Genomic DNA, 17,819 nt, shown 5'->3' on the forward strand with positions numbered 1-17,819 from the left:
CAACAGTCAAAGTGCTCACGGGTCAGATCCGGGTGGTCCGGGTCGGGTCGGTCCGGGTCAACGACGTGGTGCTGACGAGACGACGCTGCTGACGTGGCTGATGACGTGTCGCTGACGTGTACTATGGCTGACGTGGCCGTGCTTGCGTGGCTGCTGACGTGGATATATGACGTCATTTGGTGACGTCAGATGACGTCAGCAATCAGTTTTCCGGCGCGTGGAATGCGTGTGACAGCGTCACCGGCGCGTGGAGGAGAAGCCAGAAACCCAGGTGGCGCGTGGAGGCGCGTGCAGCGGCAGTTGAAGACGATATTTCTTCCGTAGGTAGATCGGTGGTCGACATGGCCGATTGGACGGCGCGTGTGGCAAAAGGATGAGCTGAAGTGATGAATCTGAGACGGCGCGTGGGAATTTTCCGGAGGCTTCTGCGGCGCGTGGAGGCGCGTGGCAAGGATTTGGGTGACCGGATTTCTGGGTTTTTGTCGCGAGAGATCTTGGAACACGTCTGTGGTGTTGGTTTCGTCAGGCGAGGCTTGGATTTGTGCAGATCTGATAAGTTAAGTCACGGTTTGCTTGAGTTTGTGGATCTTGGACACAGCACTGCACCACGGTGGCTGCGAGATGCCGTGGAGTCTAGATCCAGCAGAGAAGCATGCGTGACTTCTGATGGTGGTATGCACGTGAGAATCTTCTTTGCTGTGTAGAGATGTTTGTTTGATGCCAAGAACGAAGTTTGGCTCTGATACCATGTTAAATATTAGCAACGCGATGTGATATATCATGTTATGTATGCTAGAGTGGATGCGGAAGGGGAAGCATAGAGGAGGAGCACTGAGAACACGAGGATTACGTGGTTCAGCCTTACGGCCTACATCCACGGAGGAATCCCTTAAGGGCTACATCTTTATTGTATGAGAGTGTAGTACAATAATGTCCTGTGTTACAATGAACCCTAACATGAGTATATATAGGTGACTAAACCCTAGACTAATAGACTTCTAGTACAAGTAGGAGACTTGACTTGCACACAAAGTAGAATTAGGGTTGGGCCTATTACATTGGGCTAATATGAATAATATATATCTCTAACAGGTCTACTACTTTCCCCTTTTCATCATTCCCTTGCAACTCAATGACTCCTTTGAAAAGTTTGAGTTATTTATTACACTACACTCTACAACAGCTGCAAGCAAAATTAATAGAAAAATATATAGAGGAAAGTACCTTGAAATTAGCTTTGTTAAATGAATCTAACAGGTGCAGCTTAGCAATCTCTTCATTTTGGGGGGATTCTTGATTTTTCTCCAACTATGTGAAGCTTGATGAGTAAGTTTAGGGTCGACACAATGCAGGCCCCTAGTGCTGTAGCTATTCCATATGTCAATTTTTTATTATTATTATTTTTTAAATTTTGGTTCAAATATTTAGCACTTACTAGTACATGTGTAATGAATTGTAGTGGTACTATTGATATTAATTTGGTTATTAAACATATAGGACATTGGTTCGACCAAGACATTTAGAGGTACTAAAATGGTTTTTTCTTACATTTTTATGATATTAACTACCCTAAGTTTCTCATTACACTACTACTATATATATAATTTTGAAAATTACTATTAAATGCTACATATACAATATCAATTTAGAATCATTGTCCATGAAATTCTACTAAATACAACACAGATAAAAGAATAAATTGGCCTAATAGTATCTCCTAAATTGAATGAGGATAGGTGCATGGGATGGTTCAACTCATTTATAATTTATCACGTTCAAGATCTTCACATACAAAGTATCTGAATAGAAACAGTATAAAAATATACTTATTAGTTTAGTGAAAAAATTAACAAAAATCTAAATAATTTAATTTGTATAGAAAGCTAAAAAAAGCAAAATCCAATTTTGATTCAAATTGAATTTTCTCTAAGTTTTGGTTATATATATATATATATATATAGTAATGGTTCGTACATAGTAATGGTATATCACATAAGTGGCTTATAAATTTGAATTATTTTTAGTTACACAAAAAATGGCTCATAAATATAAAATCATTCAAACTCTCTCTTTCTCTAATTTTATACATAGAGTTAGATATATGATTATATTTTTTTTTTATGGTTTATTTATATTGGACTCCTCATTTTTTACACTGAATTAACTTACTTGACACAAAAATTGAAAAAATTAGATTATATAGGACATGTGGCACATAATTTATAAACTCTAATTAAATTTTTTTTTTTTTTTTTTTACATTGAATTAACTTATTACTTGGCACAAAAATTTAAAAATATAGATTAGATGGGACATGTAGCGCAGATTTAAACTTTAATTGAATTACAATTTGAAATCTAATTGGATTCGGCTTTAAATAATAATAATAACAATAATAATAGATGAAGCTGAGAGAAACTCAATTTAGAATTCAAAATTAGAGTTCTAATTTTGTACCATGTGCCATAAATTATTTATTCTTAAAGAGTTTTGTAGGGACACGATTATTGGACGGCCCAAGAATAACGTTGGGCTCGCACATGAAAGATCCCTCACAATATGATTTGTAGAGAGTGGGCTTAAAAGGCTTGCCTTTGGTCGCTGGGCAACGGTCTGGTCCTGATTTTAGGGGGGCTCATGTAGAAGGGAGTTTGGTCTGAACATCCAAGCCCTACGACGATGTAGCCTGAAGGGTTGGACTCCTCGGAATTGGTCCGAGGAGCATTAAGTTCTTCCCCGTTCTTCTCCTCTTTCCCCCCCCCCCCCCTCACTCCTTTGGCTTTAGTTTCCTTTTATACTCGTTTCCCTCCACTCTCTAGGGTCCACGTGTAGAGTTATATTTATGGTCCTGATACTTGTCCCATCAGCCCATCCCTAAAGTCGTTGGGGGTGGTTGTAAAGGCTGAAAAGCAGGATTCCTTTAGTTGCAGAACACTTAATGCATTGGCAGCAGCTTTTTCTTGGATATTTACATGCTTCCTTTTGTCCTTTTCCTTCTTAATCCTTATCCTCTTTCGTGGAGTGCGTCACTTTCTGATGGCTAACTGTCCCCTTTTCTCCTCGGCCTGGCCTGTCCGAGGAGGAGTTTTTCCTTGGGCTGGGCCTTGGGCCTTGATGTATAATGGGCTTGGGCCCTGAATTCTCAGGCCCCACAATAGCCCCTCAAAATCCTACTGCCCGATCGTTTAGTTGGGGAGTAGGGTTTTGGTGACGTTGGGCCCACCTCGTGACTTGTTCAAGTTCCGCGCCTTATTGCCGCTTGTGCCCTTTCATTTGCTCGGGAGATGTGCCGAATTAGGGGGCCTTGCTTTATTCTTCATCCGCGCAGCGCCCTTTGTCATTTCAGTATTCGAGGTGCGCTTTCACGAGGACCTTTAAATCTTGTGGTGGAGGATGGTGTTGGAAGTTGTGCCAGAGCTGCCTTGTCTGCAGCGTTTCTTGGGAATCTGCTCAAATTAAATCAAAGGACACTTCCTTACCCGTTATATAAGTAGGACGGGTGGTTGTTTTCCTGGCATGTAAACTCTTCTGCTCCCTTCAGAATCATAACCCTTTCTCCATAACTAGTTCCCACCTCCAGTGTCGTCTCCCCTTAGTGCAACATGTTTGAGGCTTGGGTGGCGGTGGAGGGACTTCACCCGCCGCAGAGGCTCCGGACCCTTCCAAGACTTAAGGTGATGTGGTCTGGGCAGGGGAGGCACAGATTTAAGGTGTCCTCTCGCTTGGATATGGTGGGGGCGGTATCTCCCCTCTCTTTTAGTAAAAATCCGAAGCAGGTTCTGGTCACACCAGATTTCTGGTGTGTCAGAAGAAAGGTTTTCCGCCATCAGCGCCGTCTGCGGTACCGCAGGCGTGGTTCCGTGGAGGCTCATCAACCTCCGGTTCCCTGCACCTTTTCTTCAACGGTGCCGGCCCGAAGTCGGGCTCTTTTGCTACCTGAGTTATAGGCATGTAAAAGTATTGAGGAATGGTTTCTCCTGAACAACGTCTTGAAGCAGCAGCCAACTTCTCCTCTGTGCTACTTCCTCGGCTTTATCTTTACTCTTTTGTATTTTTCTTTTCGCTTATATAGTTAGCTTTAATATAAGCTTATTCCAGCTTTTCATTGTATGCTGTACTATTTCTTTGTCTTAATAAAAGAGGAATTCATTTACTTGTTTTGAGTATTTTTTTTTTTTTTTTTTTTTTTTTTTTTTTTTTTACAACAATTACTTTGTGAATGTGTGTGCTCCGTGTGTGTTTCTCTTCAGTAATACTTAGAGCAGAAAACCTGGAAACATAATCCGACTAACCCTAGCTTACCGACATTACCAGGCATAATAACGATAATTCACAGTAAATTAAACTTAGGAAACTAACCGAGATAACAGCTGAATATTCCGTAATACGTGCAAGGAGACCGTCCGAGAACAATAAATTCTGAATAATTCATCCGAGTGGGTAACTGAATCAGTAAGGGACTCCGATTGTGTTTTTGGTAACATATCGCTCCATATTGCATCAATCCTTTTGGTGCCGAGGATCCTAGAGCAGACTTGGGAATCCCTGCAGTCTAGGGATTAATCCAATTGTTAATGGAGAGTTCTCTTCAGATGGGTTCTGAGGTCCATGCATCGTAGTTTTTCCTTGGAGTACTTGGTTTCCCCATAGGCTTGAGTCTGAGGACCATGCAAGGCCTTGGTTCTGTCCAAAACTTTAGAGTTTTTCTTTTTTGTACTTGGTTTCCCCATAGGCTTGAGTTCGAGGACCATGCAAGGCCTTTGTTCTATCCAAAACTTTGTACCTTTTCTTTCGAGTACTTGGTTTCCCCATAGGCTTGAGTCCGAGGACCATGCAAGGCCTTGGTTCTGTCCAAAACTTTGTAGTTTTTCTTTCGAGTACTTGGTTTCGCCATAGGCTTGAGTCCGAGGACCATGCAAGGCCTTGGTTCTGTCTAAAACTTTATAGTTTTTCTTTTTTGTACTTGGTTTCCCCATAGGCTTGAGTCCGAGGACCATGCAAGGCCTTGGTTCTATCCAAAACTTGTAGTTTTTCTTTCGAGTACTTGGTTTCCCCATAGGCTTGAGTCCGAGGACCATGCAAGGCCTTGGTTCTGTCCAAAACTTTGTAGTTTTTCTTTCGAGTACTTGGTTTCCCCATAGGCTTGAGTCCGAGGACCATGCAAGGCCTTGGTTCTGTCCAAAACTTTATATTTTTTCGTTTGAGTACTTGGTTTCCCCATAGGCTTGAGTCCGAGGACCATGCAAGGCCTTGGTTCTGTCCAAAACTTGTGTTTTTTCGTTTGAGTACTTGGTTTCCCCATAGGCTTGAGTCCGAGGACCATGCAAGGCCTTGGTTCTGTCCAAAACTTGTAGTTTTTCTTTCGAGTACTTGGTTTCCCCATAGGCTTGAGTCCGAGGACCATGCAAGGCCTTGGTTCTGTCCAAAACTTGTAGTTTCTTTTTTGTGTTTATTTGTTTTTCGAAGGTCAGCCCCTAGACCATGGCGGGGAGAGTTGGCTTGAGGCCGGAAGCCCCTAGAGCTGCCCGCGCCGTTGGCACTGCAGGGCGTAGCCCCTAGCAGAAGTTTATGTCGGAGCAACGACTGCATGTCGCCGGAGATGGAGGAAACCCCGCGAATCTCTGTTTGCTAGAGAGTTGACTCACACGCCACCTGCGCCAACGCAAAAGCCTTCCCACAGACGGCGCCAATTGTAGGGACACGATTATTGGACGGCCCAAGAATAACGTTGGGCTCGCACATGAAAGATCCCTCACAATATGATTTGTAGAGAGTGGACTTAAAAGGCTTGCCTTTGGTCGCTGGGCAACGGTCTGGTCCTGATTTTAGGGGGGCTCATGTAGAAGGGAGTTCGGTCTGAACATCCAAGCCCTACGACGATGTAGCCTGAAGGGTTGGACTCCTCGGAATTGGTCCGAGGAGCATTAAGTTCTTCCCCGTTCTTCTCCTCTTTCCCCCCCCCCCCTCACTCCTTTGGCTTTAGTTTCCTTTTATACTCGTTTCCTTCCACTCTCTAGGGTCCACGTGTAGAGTTATATTTATGGTCCTGATACTTGTCCCATCAGCCCATCCTTAAAGTCGTTGGGGGTGGTTGTAAAGGCTGAAAAGCAGGGTTCCTTTAGTTGTAGAACACTTAATGCATTGGCAGCAGCTTTTTCTTGGATATTTACATGCTTCCTTTTGTCCTTTTCCTTCTTAATCCTTATCCTCTTTCGTGGAGTGTGTCACTTTCTGATGGCTAACTGTCCCCTTTTCTCCTCGGCCTGGCCTGTCCGAGGAGGAGTTTTTCCTTGGGCTGGGCCTTGGGCTGGGCCTTGGGCCTTGATGTATAATGGGCTTGGGCCCTGAATTCTCAGGCCCCACAAGTTTTATTTCTTAATTTTAGAATCAAATGTGGAATCGCATCATAAATATTCATCTAAGTGAGTTATTAAGTACAAAAACCAAAGCGTTTAGAATAAATTAATCGTAAAAAAAAAAGTACTTCACAATAATTTAAAAAAAAAATGAACAATTTACATTTTATACCTAATAATATCCTTACAAATTTTTTTAAAGAGTTAAAAAAAATAAATATGAATATTAATAATATTTAAATTATATTAATATATATAGGAATTATATTATACATTTTATTGTATATTTTTAAGTGTATCCATGCATATATATGAGATTATAAGCTAGTATATATATATATATATATATATATATATATATTCTTAAAGAGTTTTATTTCTTAATATTAGAATCAAATGTGGGACCGCATCATAAATATTCATCCAAGTGAGTTATTAAGTACAAAAAACAAAGAGTCAAGAATTAATTAATCGTAAAAAAAAAAAAAAAAAAAAGTGCTTCACAATAATTTTTTTTAAAAAAATGAACAATTTACATTTTATACCTAATAATATCCTTACAAAATTTTTTAAAGAGTTAACAAAATATAAAAATGAATATTAATAATATTTAAATTATATCTGATGGTGTCACGAATAATCCCAAGTCCATGATTCGTCCATATGTATCGTCCAACGACAGAAGCAACAGCAAGCGTGCCAGCAACCCTCGTCCGTATATGGACGAGCTTAATATCTCTAAGATCTACTTGTCATTTATGAACGACAAGCCTTCCTAGATGATCTCGTCCGTCTTTCACTAAAAGTGGACGAGATCATCCTGGAGGTCTCGTCCATCCTTGCTAAGGATGGACTAAAAGTGGACGAGCTCCTCATGAAGGTCTCGTCCATTCTCGCTATGGATGGACGAGTTCCTTGGCTCATCCCACCTTAGTAACTTCCACAGCGGTTACTCCCAATTCTCCGGACTCCTCGACACTGGGAACGGTTACCAAATAGATAACCGTTCCACACACTATATAAGGCTTCTTCGATGAAGGAAAAAGGTATTCAGACATTTTCTTACTTTTAAGAGAATACTTCTTCGTTACAGAGAGTTTCAAGTAACTAACTTGATCATCGGAGGATTTTTGGCCGGTCATCACCGGTCCCTTCTGATTCTGTGTCTTTGGTATTACAGGAGATAGCCCGAAGATCAACGTTCAAGTCTTATCAACCCACTGATAACCAAGGAATCATCAGTTGGCGCCGTCTGTGGGGAACGATTGTTTCACAGTTTGTTTCTTCGTGACAAAGGGTTGATGGTTCGGACTAGATCACGGGCTACTAGCCCAGGCCGTCAGGGTAGCAGCAACCCGCATCGCGACCGCCAGTCTGCGCCGGTCATGCAGTCATCTGCCCACCAACAAGCACAATCTATGGCAAACGCTATGGCGGAGTTGACTCGCCAAAACCAAGAATTGCGAATGGAGATTAATATGAGGAGGCAAACACAAGAAGAACGTGAAGGAAGACAAACAGATAGTCACGGTGGAAGAGAGAACACCGAAGTTGGAAGTCAGTTCAGAGGCACCACTTCACGAACGGTACCATACTTGAAGGAAGAAATGGACCAAATGAAGAGAGTTATGGAGGAAATGAAGGAGAATATGAAAAAGGCGAATCCGATAGAAGACTTGGTTCACAGGACAGATTCTCCCTTTACGGCTTCCATCAACGGTCACCCACTACCATCAAAGTTCAAGTTGCCTTCTCTGGATTCATATGATGGAACACGTGACCCGTTTGATCACATAGCCACTTTCAAGACCACCATGCATCTTCAAGGAGTGCCTGATGAAATAATGTGTAGGGCCTTCCCAACCACCCTTAAGGGTTCGGCGCGAGTTTGGTTTAGCAAACTACCTCCGAATTCGGTGAGTTCTTTTGAAGAGTTGAGTAAGTTATTTGTTAACAATTTCATTGGAGGACAAAGGCACAAGCGTTCCTCGTCCAGTTTGTTGACAATAGAGCAGGGAGAGAACGAGAGCCTTCGGTCATTTATCACCCGTTTTAACAGAGAAGCTCTCAGTGTGGACGAAGCAGATGATAAGCTTCTACTGGCAGCCTTCCACAATGGGGTGAATTCAGATCTGTTCATACACAAGCTCTATGAAAAAGAACCCCAGTCCATGGCCGAACTCGTCCATTCGGCTCAGAATTTTATGAATGCAGAAGATGCAATCATTGCTAAGAAGAGGAAGAGGTCCGAGAGAATGGACGCAAATCCCAGTCGTCAGCATGAGCAAGGTACTCGTCCAAAGAAGGGACGGATGGAGGAAAGGAGAGATCGAGAAAGTAAGAAGCCAGGCCCTCCAGTACGGAACCAGCAGTATACCCCTTTAAACGCCCCACTTGAGCAAGTCCTTATGCAAATCAAGGATGATCCTTCCCTGAGGTGGCCAGAGAAGATGAAGGGTGATCCCAACAAGCGCAACAGGAACAAGTATTGTCGCTTCCATAGGGATCATGGTCATGACACGGACGAGTGTTTTGACTTGAAGCAGCAAATTGAAAATCTCATAAGGCAAGGGAAGTTAAGGGGTTTCCTTGGACGAGACCAGAGGGACGAGAAACAGAAGGGAAAGATGGAAGATTCATCGCGACCACCACTTGGGGAGATAAGAGTCATCATTGGGGGAAGTACAACTGGCCAGTCGTCCAAATCTAAGAAAGCTTACTTGAAGGTAGTACAAAGCGTCCAGCTTTCTGGACGGTCACCAGTAGCAAGATCCACGGACGAGCGGGCAATTACTTTCACGGACGAGGACGCTGACAGAATTCATCACCCTCATGATGATGCCCTCGTCATCTCCTTACTAATTGCAAACTACACAACCAGAAGAGTACTTGTGGACAATGGAAGCTCAGCAGACATTTTATATTATCCAGCTTTTCAGCAGATGAGATTAGGACGAGACCAGCTCCGTCCAGTGAATTCCCCCCTAGTAGGCTTTGGTGGGATGAAGGTGCAACCAGTGGGTACCATTTCCTTATCTGTGATAGTGGGGGCATATCCACGACAGATTACCAAGGATGTGAACTTCCTTGTGGTAGACTGTCCATCCTCTTACAATGCCATCATTGGGAGGCCCACTTTGAATAGTTGGAAAGCTGTTACCTCTACTTACCACTTATCAGTCAAGTTTCCAACAGAACACGGGGTAGGACAGGTACAAGGTGACCAACTGGCAGCAAGAGAGTGTTACTTGGCCATGCTGGCCATGGATGAACAAGTTCAAGCAATGAACATTGAAGAAAAGAGGGTTGTGGCAGAACCTACTGAAGCATTGGAAGATATTCCCTTGGATGAAAATAACCCTGAGAGGTGGACCAGGGTTGGAGCAGATTTAGAAGAGAAGATTAAGACGGACCTCGTCCAATTTTTGAAGAACAACATCGACGTGTTTGCGTGGAGTCATGATGATATGCCGGGCATAGACCCTAGTGTCATTACCCACCGTTTGAATGTATGTCCTTCCTCCAAGCCTGTGCGGCAAAAGAAGAGGGTGTTTGCCCCAGAAAGAGATAGTGCAATCAAGGACGAGGTCCAAAAGCTGATGGTAGCAAAGTTCATTCGGGAAGTGTACTACCCGGATTGGTTGGCCAATGTAGTAATGGTCAAAAAAGCAAATGGAAAGTGGAGAATGTGCGTTGACTTCACTGATCTGAATAAGGCTTGCCCCAAGGACAGCTATCCGTTACCGCGCATTGACCAGTTAGTAGACTCAACTGCAGGCCACAAATTGCTTAGCTTCATGGATGCCTTTTCAGGATACAATCAGATAAGAATGGACGAGGCTGATCAAGAGAAGACATCTTTTGTCACCAGTCAAGGTTTATTCTGCTATAAGGTGATGCCGTTTGGTTTAAAGAATGCAGGGGCGACATATCAGAGGTTGGTCAACCACATGTTCCGTCCGCAGATTGGGCGGAATGTGGAAGTCTATGTAGATGACATGCTGGTGAAAAGTCAAGACGAAGAAAGACATCTAGACGACCTGCGGGAGACATTTGAGACATTGAGGCGGTATCACATGAAGCTGAATCCAAGCAAATGTGCTTTTGGAGTATCATCAGGGAAATTCCTTGGCTTTATGGTATCCCACAGGGGAATTGAAGCAAATCCAGATAAAATTCAAGCAATACTGGACATGAAGCCACCGCAAAATACTAAGGAAATCCAATCCCTCACTGGACGAGTCGCTGCGCTTAACAGGTTTGTCTCTAAAGCTACTGATAAATGTTTGCCGTTTTTTAAGGTTCTCAAAAAAGCATTCGAATGGACCGACGAGTGTCAGAGAGCTTTCGAAGATTTGAAGGTATACCTTACCAGGGCACCGTTGCTAAGTCCATCAGTGGAAGGAGAGGAACTGTATTTGTACCTAGCGGTAACCCCGTATGCTGTGAGCTCAGCATTGATAAGAGAGGAAGATAAAGTCCAAAGACCTGTGTATTATACAAGCAAGGCATTGAAAGGAGCGGAAGGACGATATCCACAAATGGAGAAGTTGGCCTTCGCACTGATCACAGCTTCAAGGAAGCTGAGGCATTATTTCCAAGCACATGTCATTAATGTTATGACAGATCATCCTCTCAAAAAAGCAATGAATAGACTGGAAGCTGCAGGACGATTAATCCAGTGGGCTGTGGAGCTAAGTGAGTTCGATATCAGATATCAACCAAGGCATGCCATAAAAGCTCAAGCCTTAGCAGATTTTATCGCAGAGTTTACCCCGAGTCATAATGAGGCAGAGGAGAGCGAGAGATGGATCGTCCATGTGGATGGTTCGTCTACACGGCATGCAGGAGGAATTGGTGTGGTCCTGCAGTCCCCAGAGGGAGACAAACTGAAACATAAAGTCCGTCTACAGTATCAAGCGACAAACAATGAAGTTGAATATGAAGCCCTCCTCAAAGGGCTAGAATTGGCGAAGTCCGTGGAAGCCAAGTCCATACGTGTTATGGGAGATTCCCAACTGATCATGGGGCAAGTGAATGGGATGTATGAGGCGAAGGAAGGACGAATGAAGAAATACCTTAGTAGGGTGATGCGCCTTGTGAAAAAGTTCGAAAAAGCTGACTTCGTTCAAATCCCCAGGGAGGAGAACGTGGAAGCTGATACTATAGCAAAAGAGGCCTCAGCAGATGAATCATTAGAGAAGTCAGATGAAGTTCAGTATATGCCGAGTATAGATGCCCAGGAAGTACAGCAGGTGGATGACAGAGAAAGTTGGATGACTCCCATTATATCATATTTGAAAGACGGACGACTACCAGAAGAAAAGGACGAGGTCAGAAAGGTGAGGGTGAGATCAGCTAGATACGTCCTTATGAATGAAGTGCTATACAAGAGAGGCTTCTCTCAACCTTACCTTAGGTGCCTTGCTCCGGACGAAGCGAACTACGTGCTGAGAGAAGTTCACGAAGGGGCATGTGGCAATCACTCGGGAGCCAGATCACTTGTCCACAAGGTCGTCCGTGCAGGATATTACTGGCCGAACATGCAAGCTGATGCAAAAGCATACGTTAAAGTCTGCGACCAGTGCCAGCGATTTAGCAATGTCCCCAGGCAACCGTCGGAATACCTCACCCCAATGGTAGCACCGTGGCCCTTTGCACAATGGGGATTGGACATTTTGGGTCCCTTCCCTTTGGGAGTAAGACAGATGAAGTTTTTAGTTGTGGGCATCGATTACTTCACCAAATGGGTGGAGGCAGAACCGTTGGCACATATCACACAACAGAACGTTAAGAACTTCGTGTGGAAGAACATTGTTTACAGATTTGGAGTGCCGAAGGTATTGGTGTCTGACAACGGACGGCAGTTTGACAATGCACTCTTCAAGGACTTTTGCTTACACTTTGGAATTCAGAACCATTACTCCTCGCCTGCACACCCCCAAGCCAACGGCCAAGCTGAAGTAGCAAACCGATCCTTGTTGAAAATCATCAAGACTTGGCTTGAGGGGGCAAAGGGAATATGGCCAGATGAATTACCAGGAGTTTTATGGGCATACAGGACCACTGTAAGGACCCCTACAGGGGAGACCCCTTTCAAGTTGGCCTATGGAAGCGATGCAGTCATACCTGCAGAAGTGCATATGGCTAATCACAGGGTGATGACGTATCAAGACAAGGATAATGAGGACCAGCTTCGTCTGAACCTCGATCTAATTGACGAGGTAAGGGCAAACGCAGAATACAGGGCAGCAAAGTATAAGAACCTCATGGCTAAGCAGTATGATGCGATGGTGAAGCCTAGGCGTTTCAATATAGGAGATCTCGTCCTGAGAAAGGTCTCTTTGTCAACCAAGAACCCAGCACATGGGAAGTTGGGCCCAAACTGGGAAGGACCCTATAGAGTAATTAACTGTAAAAGGCAAGGATCCTACTACCTGGAGGCCCTGGACGGGAGAAAGTTGGAACATCCTTGGAATGTGGAGCACCTGAGGAGGTACTACCAGTAAGAATGAACCTATGGACGAGATTGGGTCTTGTCTGTCTACTAGCGTACTACTATAAGTGATGCTGTTTGATACTACTATGTTTGGTATTGTTTGTGTGTGAAGTTTGAAACTATGATTTACTTTTTATAGTTGTGTTGTGGTTATGGACGAAGTCATGAAGTATGTATTTATTAAATAAAAAGGCATCAGTGTGTATGTGCCTTGTCTGTAAACAATATTTATGTTATGTACAAAATGTTGTGTGAATTCTCCATGATATTGTCGTCCAATTCAATCCTCAAGAGGGTTGAAAGATCCAAGACGAGCAAAATCTCTGGACGCAGAGATGTAACGTCTAAATTTTCTTGAATAAAAGAAACCACATCCATACTCGTCCAACTCATGGACGAGGTAAAGCCAACTAAAACAATCCAAATTCTGGACGAGACAAAAAGTTGGCAAAATAGGTAGATGGTATGTAAAAATTAGTTTGCAAGTCGTAAGACGAATCAAGCTAATTAAAAATACTACCTGCTAAGACGAGTCAGACTACATGAAAAATATGTATTCTCGACATGGACAAGCTAGGAGTAAAATAGCTTAGCAGCACCCGTCCATGCAAAGAAAATGAAATCACTCGTCCATGTAAAGAAGATGAAATCACTCGTCCATGCAAAGAAAATAAAACTTCATTCAAAGGGTGGACATCCTACGTCCAAAAACCCTTGATTAGTTCGAAAAGCAGAAATAGTATACTTAACAAACTCGTCCTAAAACCATGGACGAGTATAATGTATTCTTGTTACATAAATAAAAGTCCAAAAACAAAGGACCAAACACAAAAGTTACAAAACAAAAAAAGAAAAGTTATAAAGGTTAAAGTCTCGTCCTAAGAAGGGGGAGCATTCACAGCAGGCTCGTCCTGAGGAGGCTGAGTACTGGCGTCGTCTTCCACGTTGACGTCATCAGAGCCAGTCTGGAGGAGAGAGCTTGTGGCAGCAGCAAGGTTAAGCTTGATTGTGCTGAAGTCAACTTCAGGAAAGTTTTCTACAGCGTCCATTCTGAAATCTTCAAAACCAGCTGCATAATTGCGATCCAAAGTGTCTGTATACTCTTTGGACGACTTGAACTCAGCCACAGCGTCCTCTCTTGCCTTGGAAAGACGAGCATTCAACTCATTGTTCATCTGTTGTAAGTGATCAATGCGCGTCTCTTTCTCCAATGCATCCGTCCTTAGCTCCTCAATCAATTTGTTACGCTCTGTGACCTCGTCCTTAGCTTTTTCAGCAAACCCAGCCCATTTCTTACAGTCAGCGTTCACCTCCAGAATCCTCGTCTCCAACAAGACTCTCGTCTTGTCCAGCTCCGTCGCCTGTCTAGACGCTGCTATAAACTTCGACATGGCCTGTGAACAGAGAACAACATAGAATGATTAAATGAGGAAAATTTAATAACTAAACAAGGACGAGGGATACTGGCATACCTTGAAAAGGTCATGGACGCCTGAATGCTCAAATTCCTTCAAGCCCATGTTATAGCACATGTTTATATCCTCGTCCTTGACGGCCATCTGGAACCGTTCCCAAGCCAGGTCTTCATTTGCAATAATATTCATAGAAGGCTGGGACGAGCCAGGCGTGGTAGGTCTGGCCACAGGAGTTCTGGGAGGAGTCTTGGATGGGGTGGACTCAACTGGAGTGGACGAGTCCACGTCAACTATTTGGAAGGCAGGCTGAGACGAGGGTGGTTTGGACTTGACAACCTTGGACGAGCCTTGTTTAACCCTTTTATCTCTTCGACTGGGGAGCCCTTCCAGGTCAATGTTCTTAGGCAAGAACTTTCTTTTGTCCCCAGCCGTTGGACGATCCTGGGCTTGACCCTCAGGACGTTTCCCCTCTCCTGCGATCTCTTTTCCTCGGTTCTCTTTCATTGTTGACATTCCTAGGACGAGATGAACAAATGAGGAATGTATACATAAAAAAGAAAAAGAAAGGAAGGTTAAGTTAAAAACTTACTTTTTCGCACAGTGACTTCGTGGGCTATAGCTTCGTCTGAAGGCTCGGGACCTAAACCCCACTTGGCCAGACGCCTAAGCGTGACAAGGGAATGGAAGCTCCTGTCTGCGTGTAGACGGGCCCTATGGACGCGGTCACGGTGAAATTTACTCAAGGACGGACGTTTGGCAGCTACAAAACAATGAACAAACAAAGGTTAGAAATTGTAAATGTACTAAATAGAAGAATAAAAGTAGACGAGGGGAAGGGACGTACCTTCTGGACGAAGGTTCCCCAGGTCCCCAGTGTAAGGAGGAAAGGGATCCCTGCCAACGTCCACAGGGTTCCCTGCCCAGAAGCCTGAAATAAAAATAAACTCCGTCTTCCACTTCCTATCAGACGAAGCTAGGGACTTGATCAACCTACAATCATTCCCTCTAGCAGTAAATTGGTAAAAACCTTCGGACTGACTTATGGCAGAAGGTTTATAACAATAAAGGAACTCGTCCACTGTAAGAGGACGGTCCCTACCAAAAACTTCCCTCCACAAAATTTGCATGGAGATAATTAATCTCCATGCGTTGGGATTGAATTGACAAACACCTAGACCTAATTTGACTAGTAACTCCCTAGCAAAGGCATTTAAAGGAAACCTAAGGCCACCTAAGAAGTAAGATTCATAGACGCCTATTCCAAAACGGGGCTCACAACACCACTCTCCATGGACGGGTAGCCTAGGGTTAAACTCGTCTGGGATTTGATACCAGGACCTAAGGTTACCTAACCTTTGTTCGTCCGTCTTAGAATGGACGCCTACAGCGCAACTGAAGACGGTCTCTACCTCGTCCGTAGGATTGGACGGAGAACCAGCTTGAGAACCAGAAGCTCTCCTAAGCTGTTCTTGGACGACTTCAATAGGGAGCCCAGGGGCCCCAGAAGAGTAGTTCTCGTCCGTGCTTCCTCCACTCTCATCACTAGCACTGCTAGAGCTAGACCTATCACTAGTATCATCACAATACTCGTCTATAACCTTATTAAGGCTATCTGTAGACGAGGAAGCAACAGACATCCCTAACAAGAAACTTAAACCTAAAGACGAGAAAAAGAAGAGTACCTGGCTCTAGACGGAAGAAGACTCTAGACGCAGAGAACTCCTAGATGAGGCTCTAGACGATGGATGTCAAGGAAGAAAATTTCTGGAATGAGGAGGGTCAAGGGAGGCATTCCACTATTTATAGGATGCTGACCTGGGTAATCGAAACGACCCAACCAATACAGAAGCAACACGTGGCATCTACCTTGGAAAAATAAATCGACGGAATCAGTCTCTAATAAGAAAAGGACACGTGGCACAGTAATTATAAACCAATTGTGTCCAAGAACGTTTCAACCTTTTGGACGACTCACATGGACGAGGGGGCAACTGATGGTGTCACGAATAATCCCAAGTCCATGATTCGTCCATATGTATCGTCCAACGACAGAAGCAACAGCAAGCGTGCCAACAACCCTCGTCCGTATATGGACGAGCTTAATATCTCTAAGATCTACTTGTCATTTATGAACGACAAGCCTTCCTAGATGATCTCGTCCGTCTTTCACTAAAAGTGGACGAGATCATCCTGGAGGTCTCGTCCATCCTTGCTAAGGATGGACTAAAAGTGGACGAGCTCCTCATGAAGGTCTCGTCCATTCTCGCTATGGATGGACGAGTTCCTTGGCTCGTCCCACCTTAGTAACTTCCACAGCGGTTACTCCCAATTCTCCGGACTCCTCGACACTGGGAACGGTTACCAAATAGATAACCGTTCCACACACTATATAAGGCTTCTTCGATGAAGGAAAAAGGTATTCAGACATTTTCTTACTTTTAAGAGAATACTTCTTCGTTACAGAGAGTTTCAAGTAACTAACTTGATCATCGGAGGATTTTTGGCCGGTCATCACCGGTCCCTTCTGATTCTGTGTCTTTGGTATTACAGGAGATAGCCCGAAGATCAATGTTCAAGTCTTATCAACCCACTGATAACCAAGGAATCATCAATATCTATCTATATATATGAATTATATTATGCATCTTATTGTATATCTTTAAGTGTATCCATGCATATGTATTGGATTACAAGCTAGTGTGTGTGTGTGTATATATATATATATATATGGGTAAAGTTTAGAGAAAACTAATTAGATTTATAATTGAAGTTGAATTTTATGCCACGTGTCATAAATTATTTATTTTTAAAGAGTTTTATTTCTTAATTTTGGAGCCAAATATGAGACCACATTATAAATATTCATTTAAGTGAGTTATTGAGTACAAAACCCAAAGAATCTAGAATTAATGAACTGCGAAAATAAGAAAAAAAAAGTGCTTCACAATATCAAAAATTAATTAATAAAAAAAATTAAAAATATATGGACAATGTACATTTTCTACCTAATAATATTCTTATAAGTTTTTTTGAAGAGTTAACAAAATATAAGAATGACTATATAATAATAGTATTTAAATTATATACAAGAATTATATTATGTATCTTAATGTATTTCTTTTAAGTATATTCATACATATGTGTGAGGTTACAAGCTAGTTTGTATATTTTGCTAAAACTCAAAGGAAATCCAATTAGATTTTAATTGGATTCTCAATTTTGCGCCACATGTCCTATTTAATTTTTAATTTTATGCTAAGTGAATTATTGAGTGTAAAAATTAGAGAGTCCAAGCCCAATTAAATTCTAAATTGGATTTCAATTGGAGTCAAATTTTTCACCACATGTATCTAAGTTTTTAATTTTTATGGCAAGTAAATTATTGAGTACAAAAATCGAAAAGTCTAAAACCAATGAAATTTTAAATCATATATATATATATATATATATGAGACACCATGACATATTTTAAAAATGTATGGTCTAAAAAAGAATGTAAGCTAATAGCATGTATCAATTGAATATTTTCTAAAAAAATGTATAATTTGA

General features: G+C 42.7%; 1 protein-coding gene across 1 annotated transcript; it reads right to left on the bottom strand.

Moving 5' to 3' along the window:
* Nucleotides 1–13,532: 13,532 nt before the first annotated feature.
* LOC126704339 (uncharacterized) lies at nt 13,533–15,907 on the bottom strand. Its single transcript, XM_050403330.1, has 5 exons — nt 15,656–15,907; nt 15,115–15,304; nt 14,860–15,030; nt 14,328–14,785; nt 13,533–14,249 (listed from the first exon to the last, which is right to left on the bottom strand). Exons 1-5 carry the CDS (start codon nt 15,905–15,907, stop codon nt 13,734–13,736), a joined length of 1,587 nt encoding a protein of 528 aa, XP_050259287.1. The 3' UTR covers nt 13,533–13,733.
* Nucleotides 15,908–17,819: the final 1,912 nt, after the last annotated feature.

This window comes from Quercus robur, chromosome 10 (assembly GCF_932294415.1).
Source record: "Quercus robur chromosome 10, dhQueRobu3.1, whole genome shotgun sequence".
NCBI lineage: Eukaryota > Viridiplantae > Streptophyta > Magnoliopsida > Fagales > Fagaceae > Quercus > Quercus robur.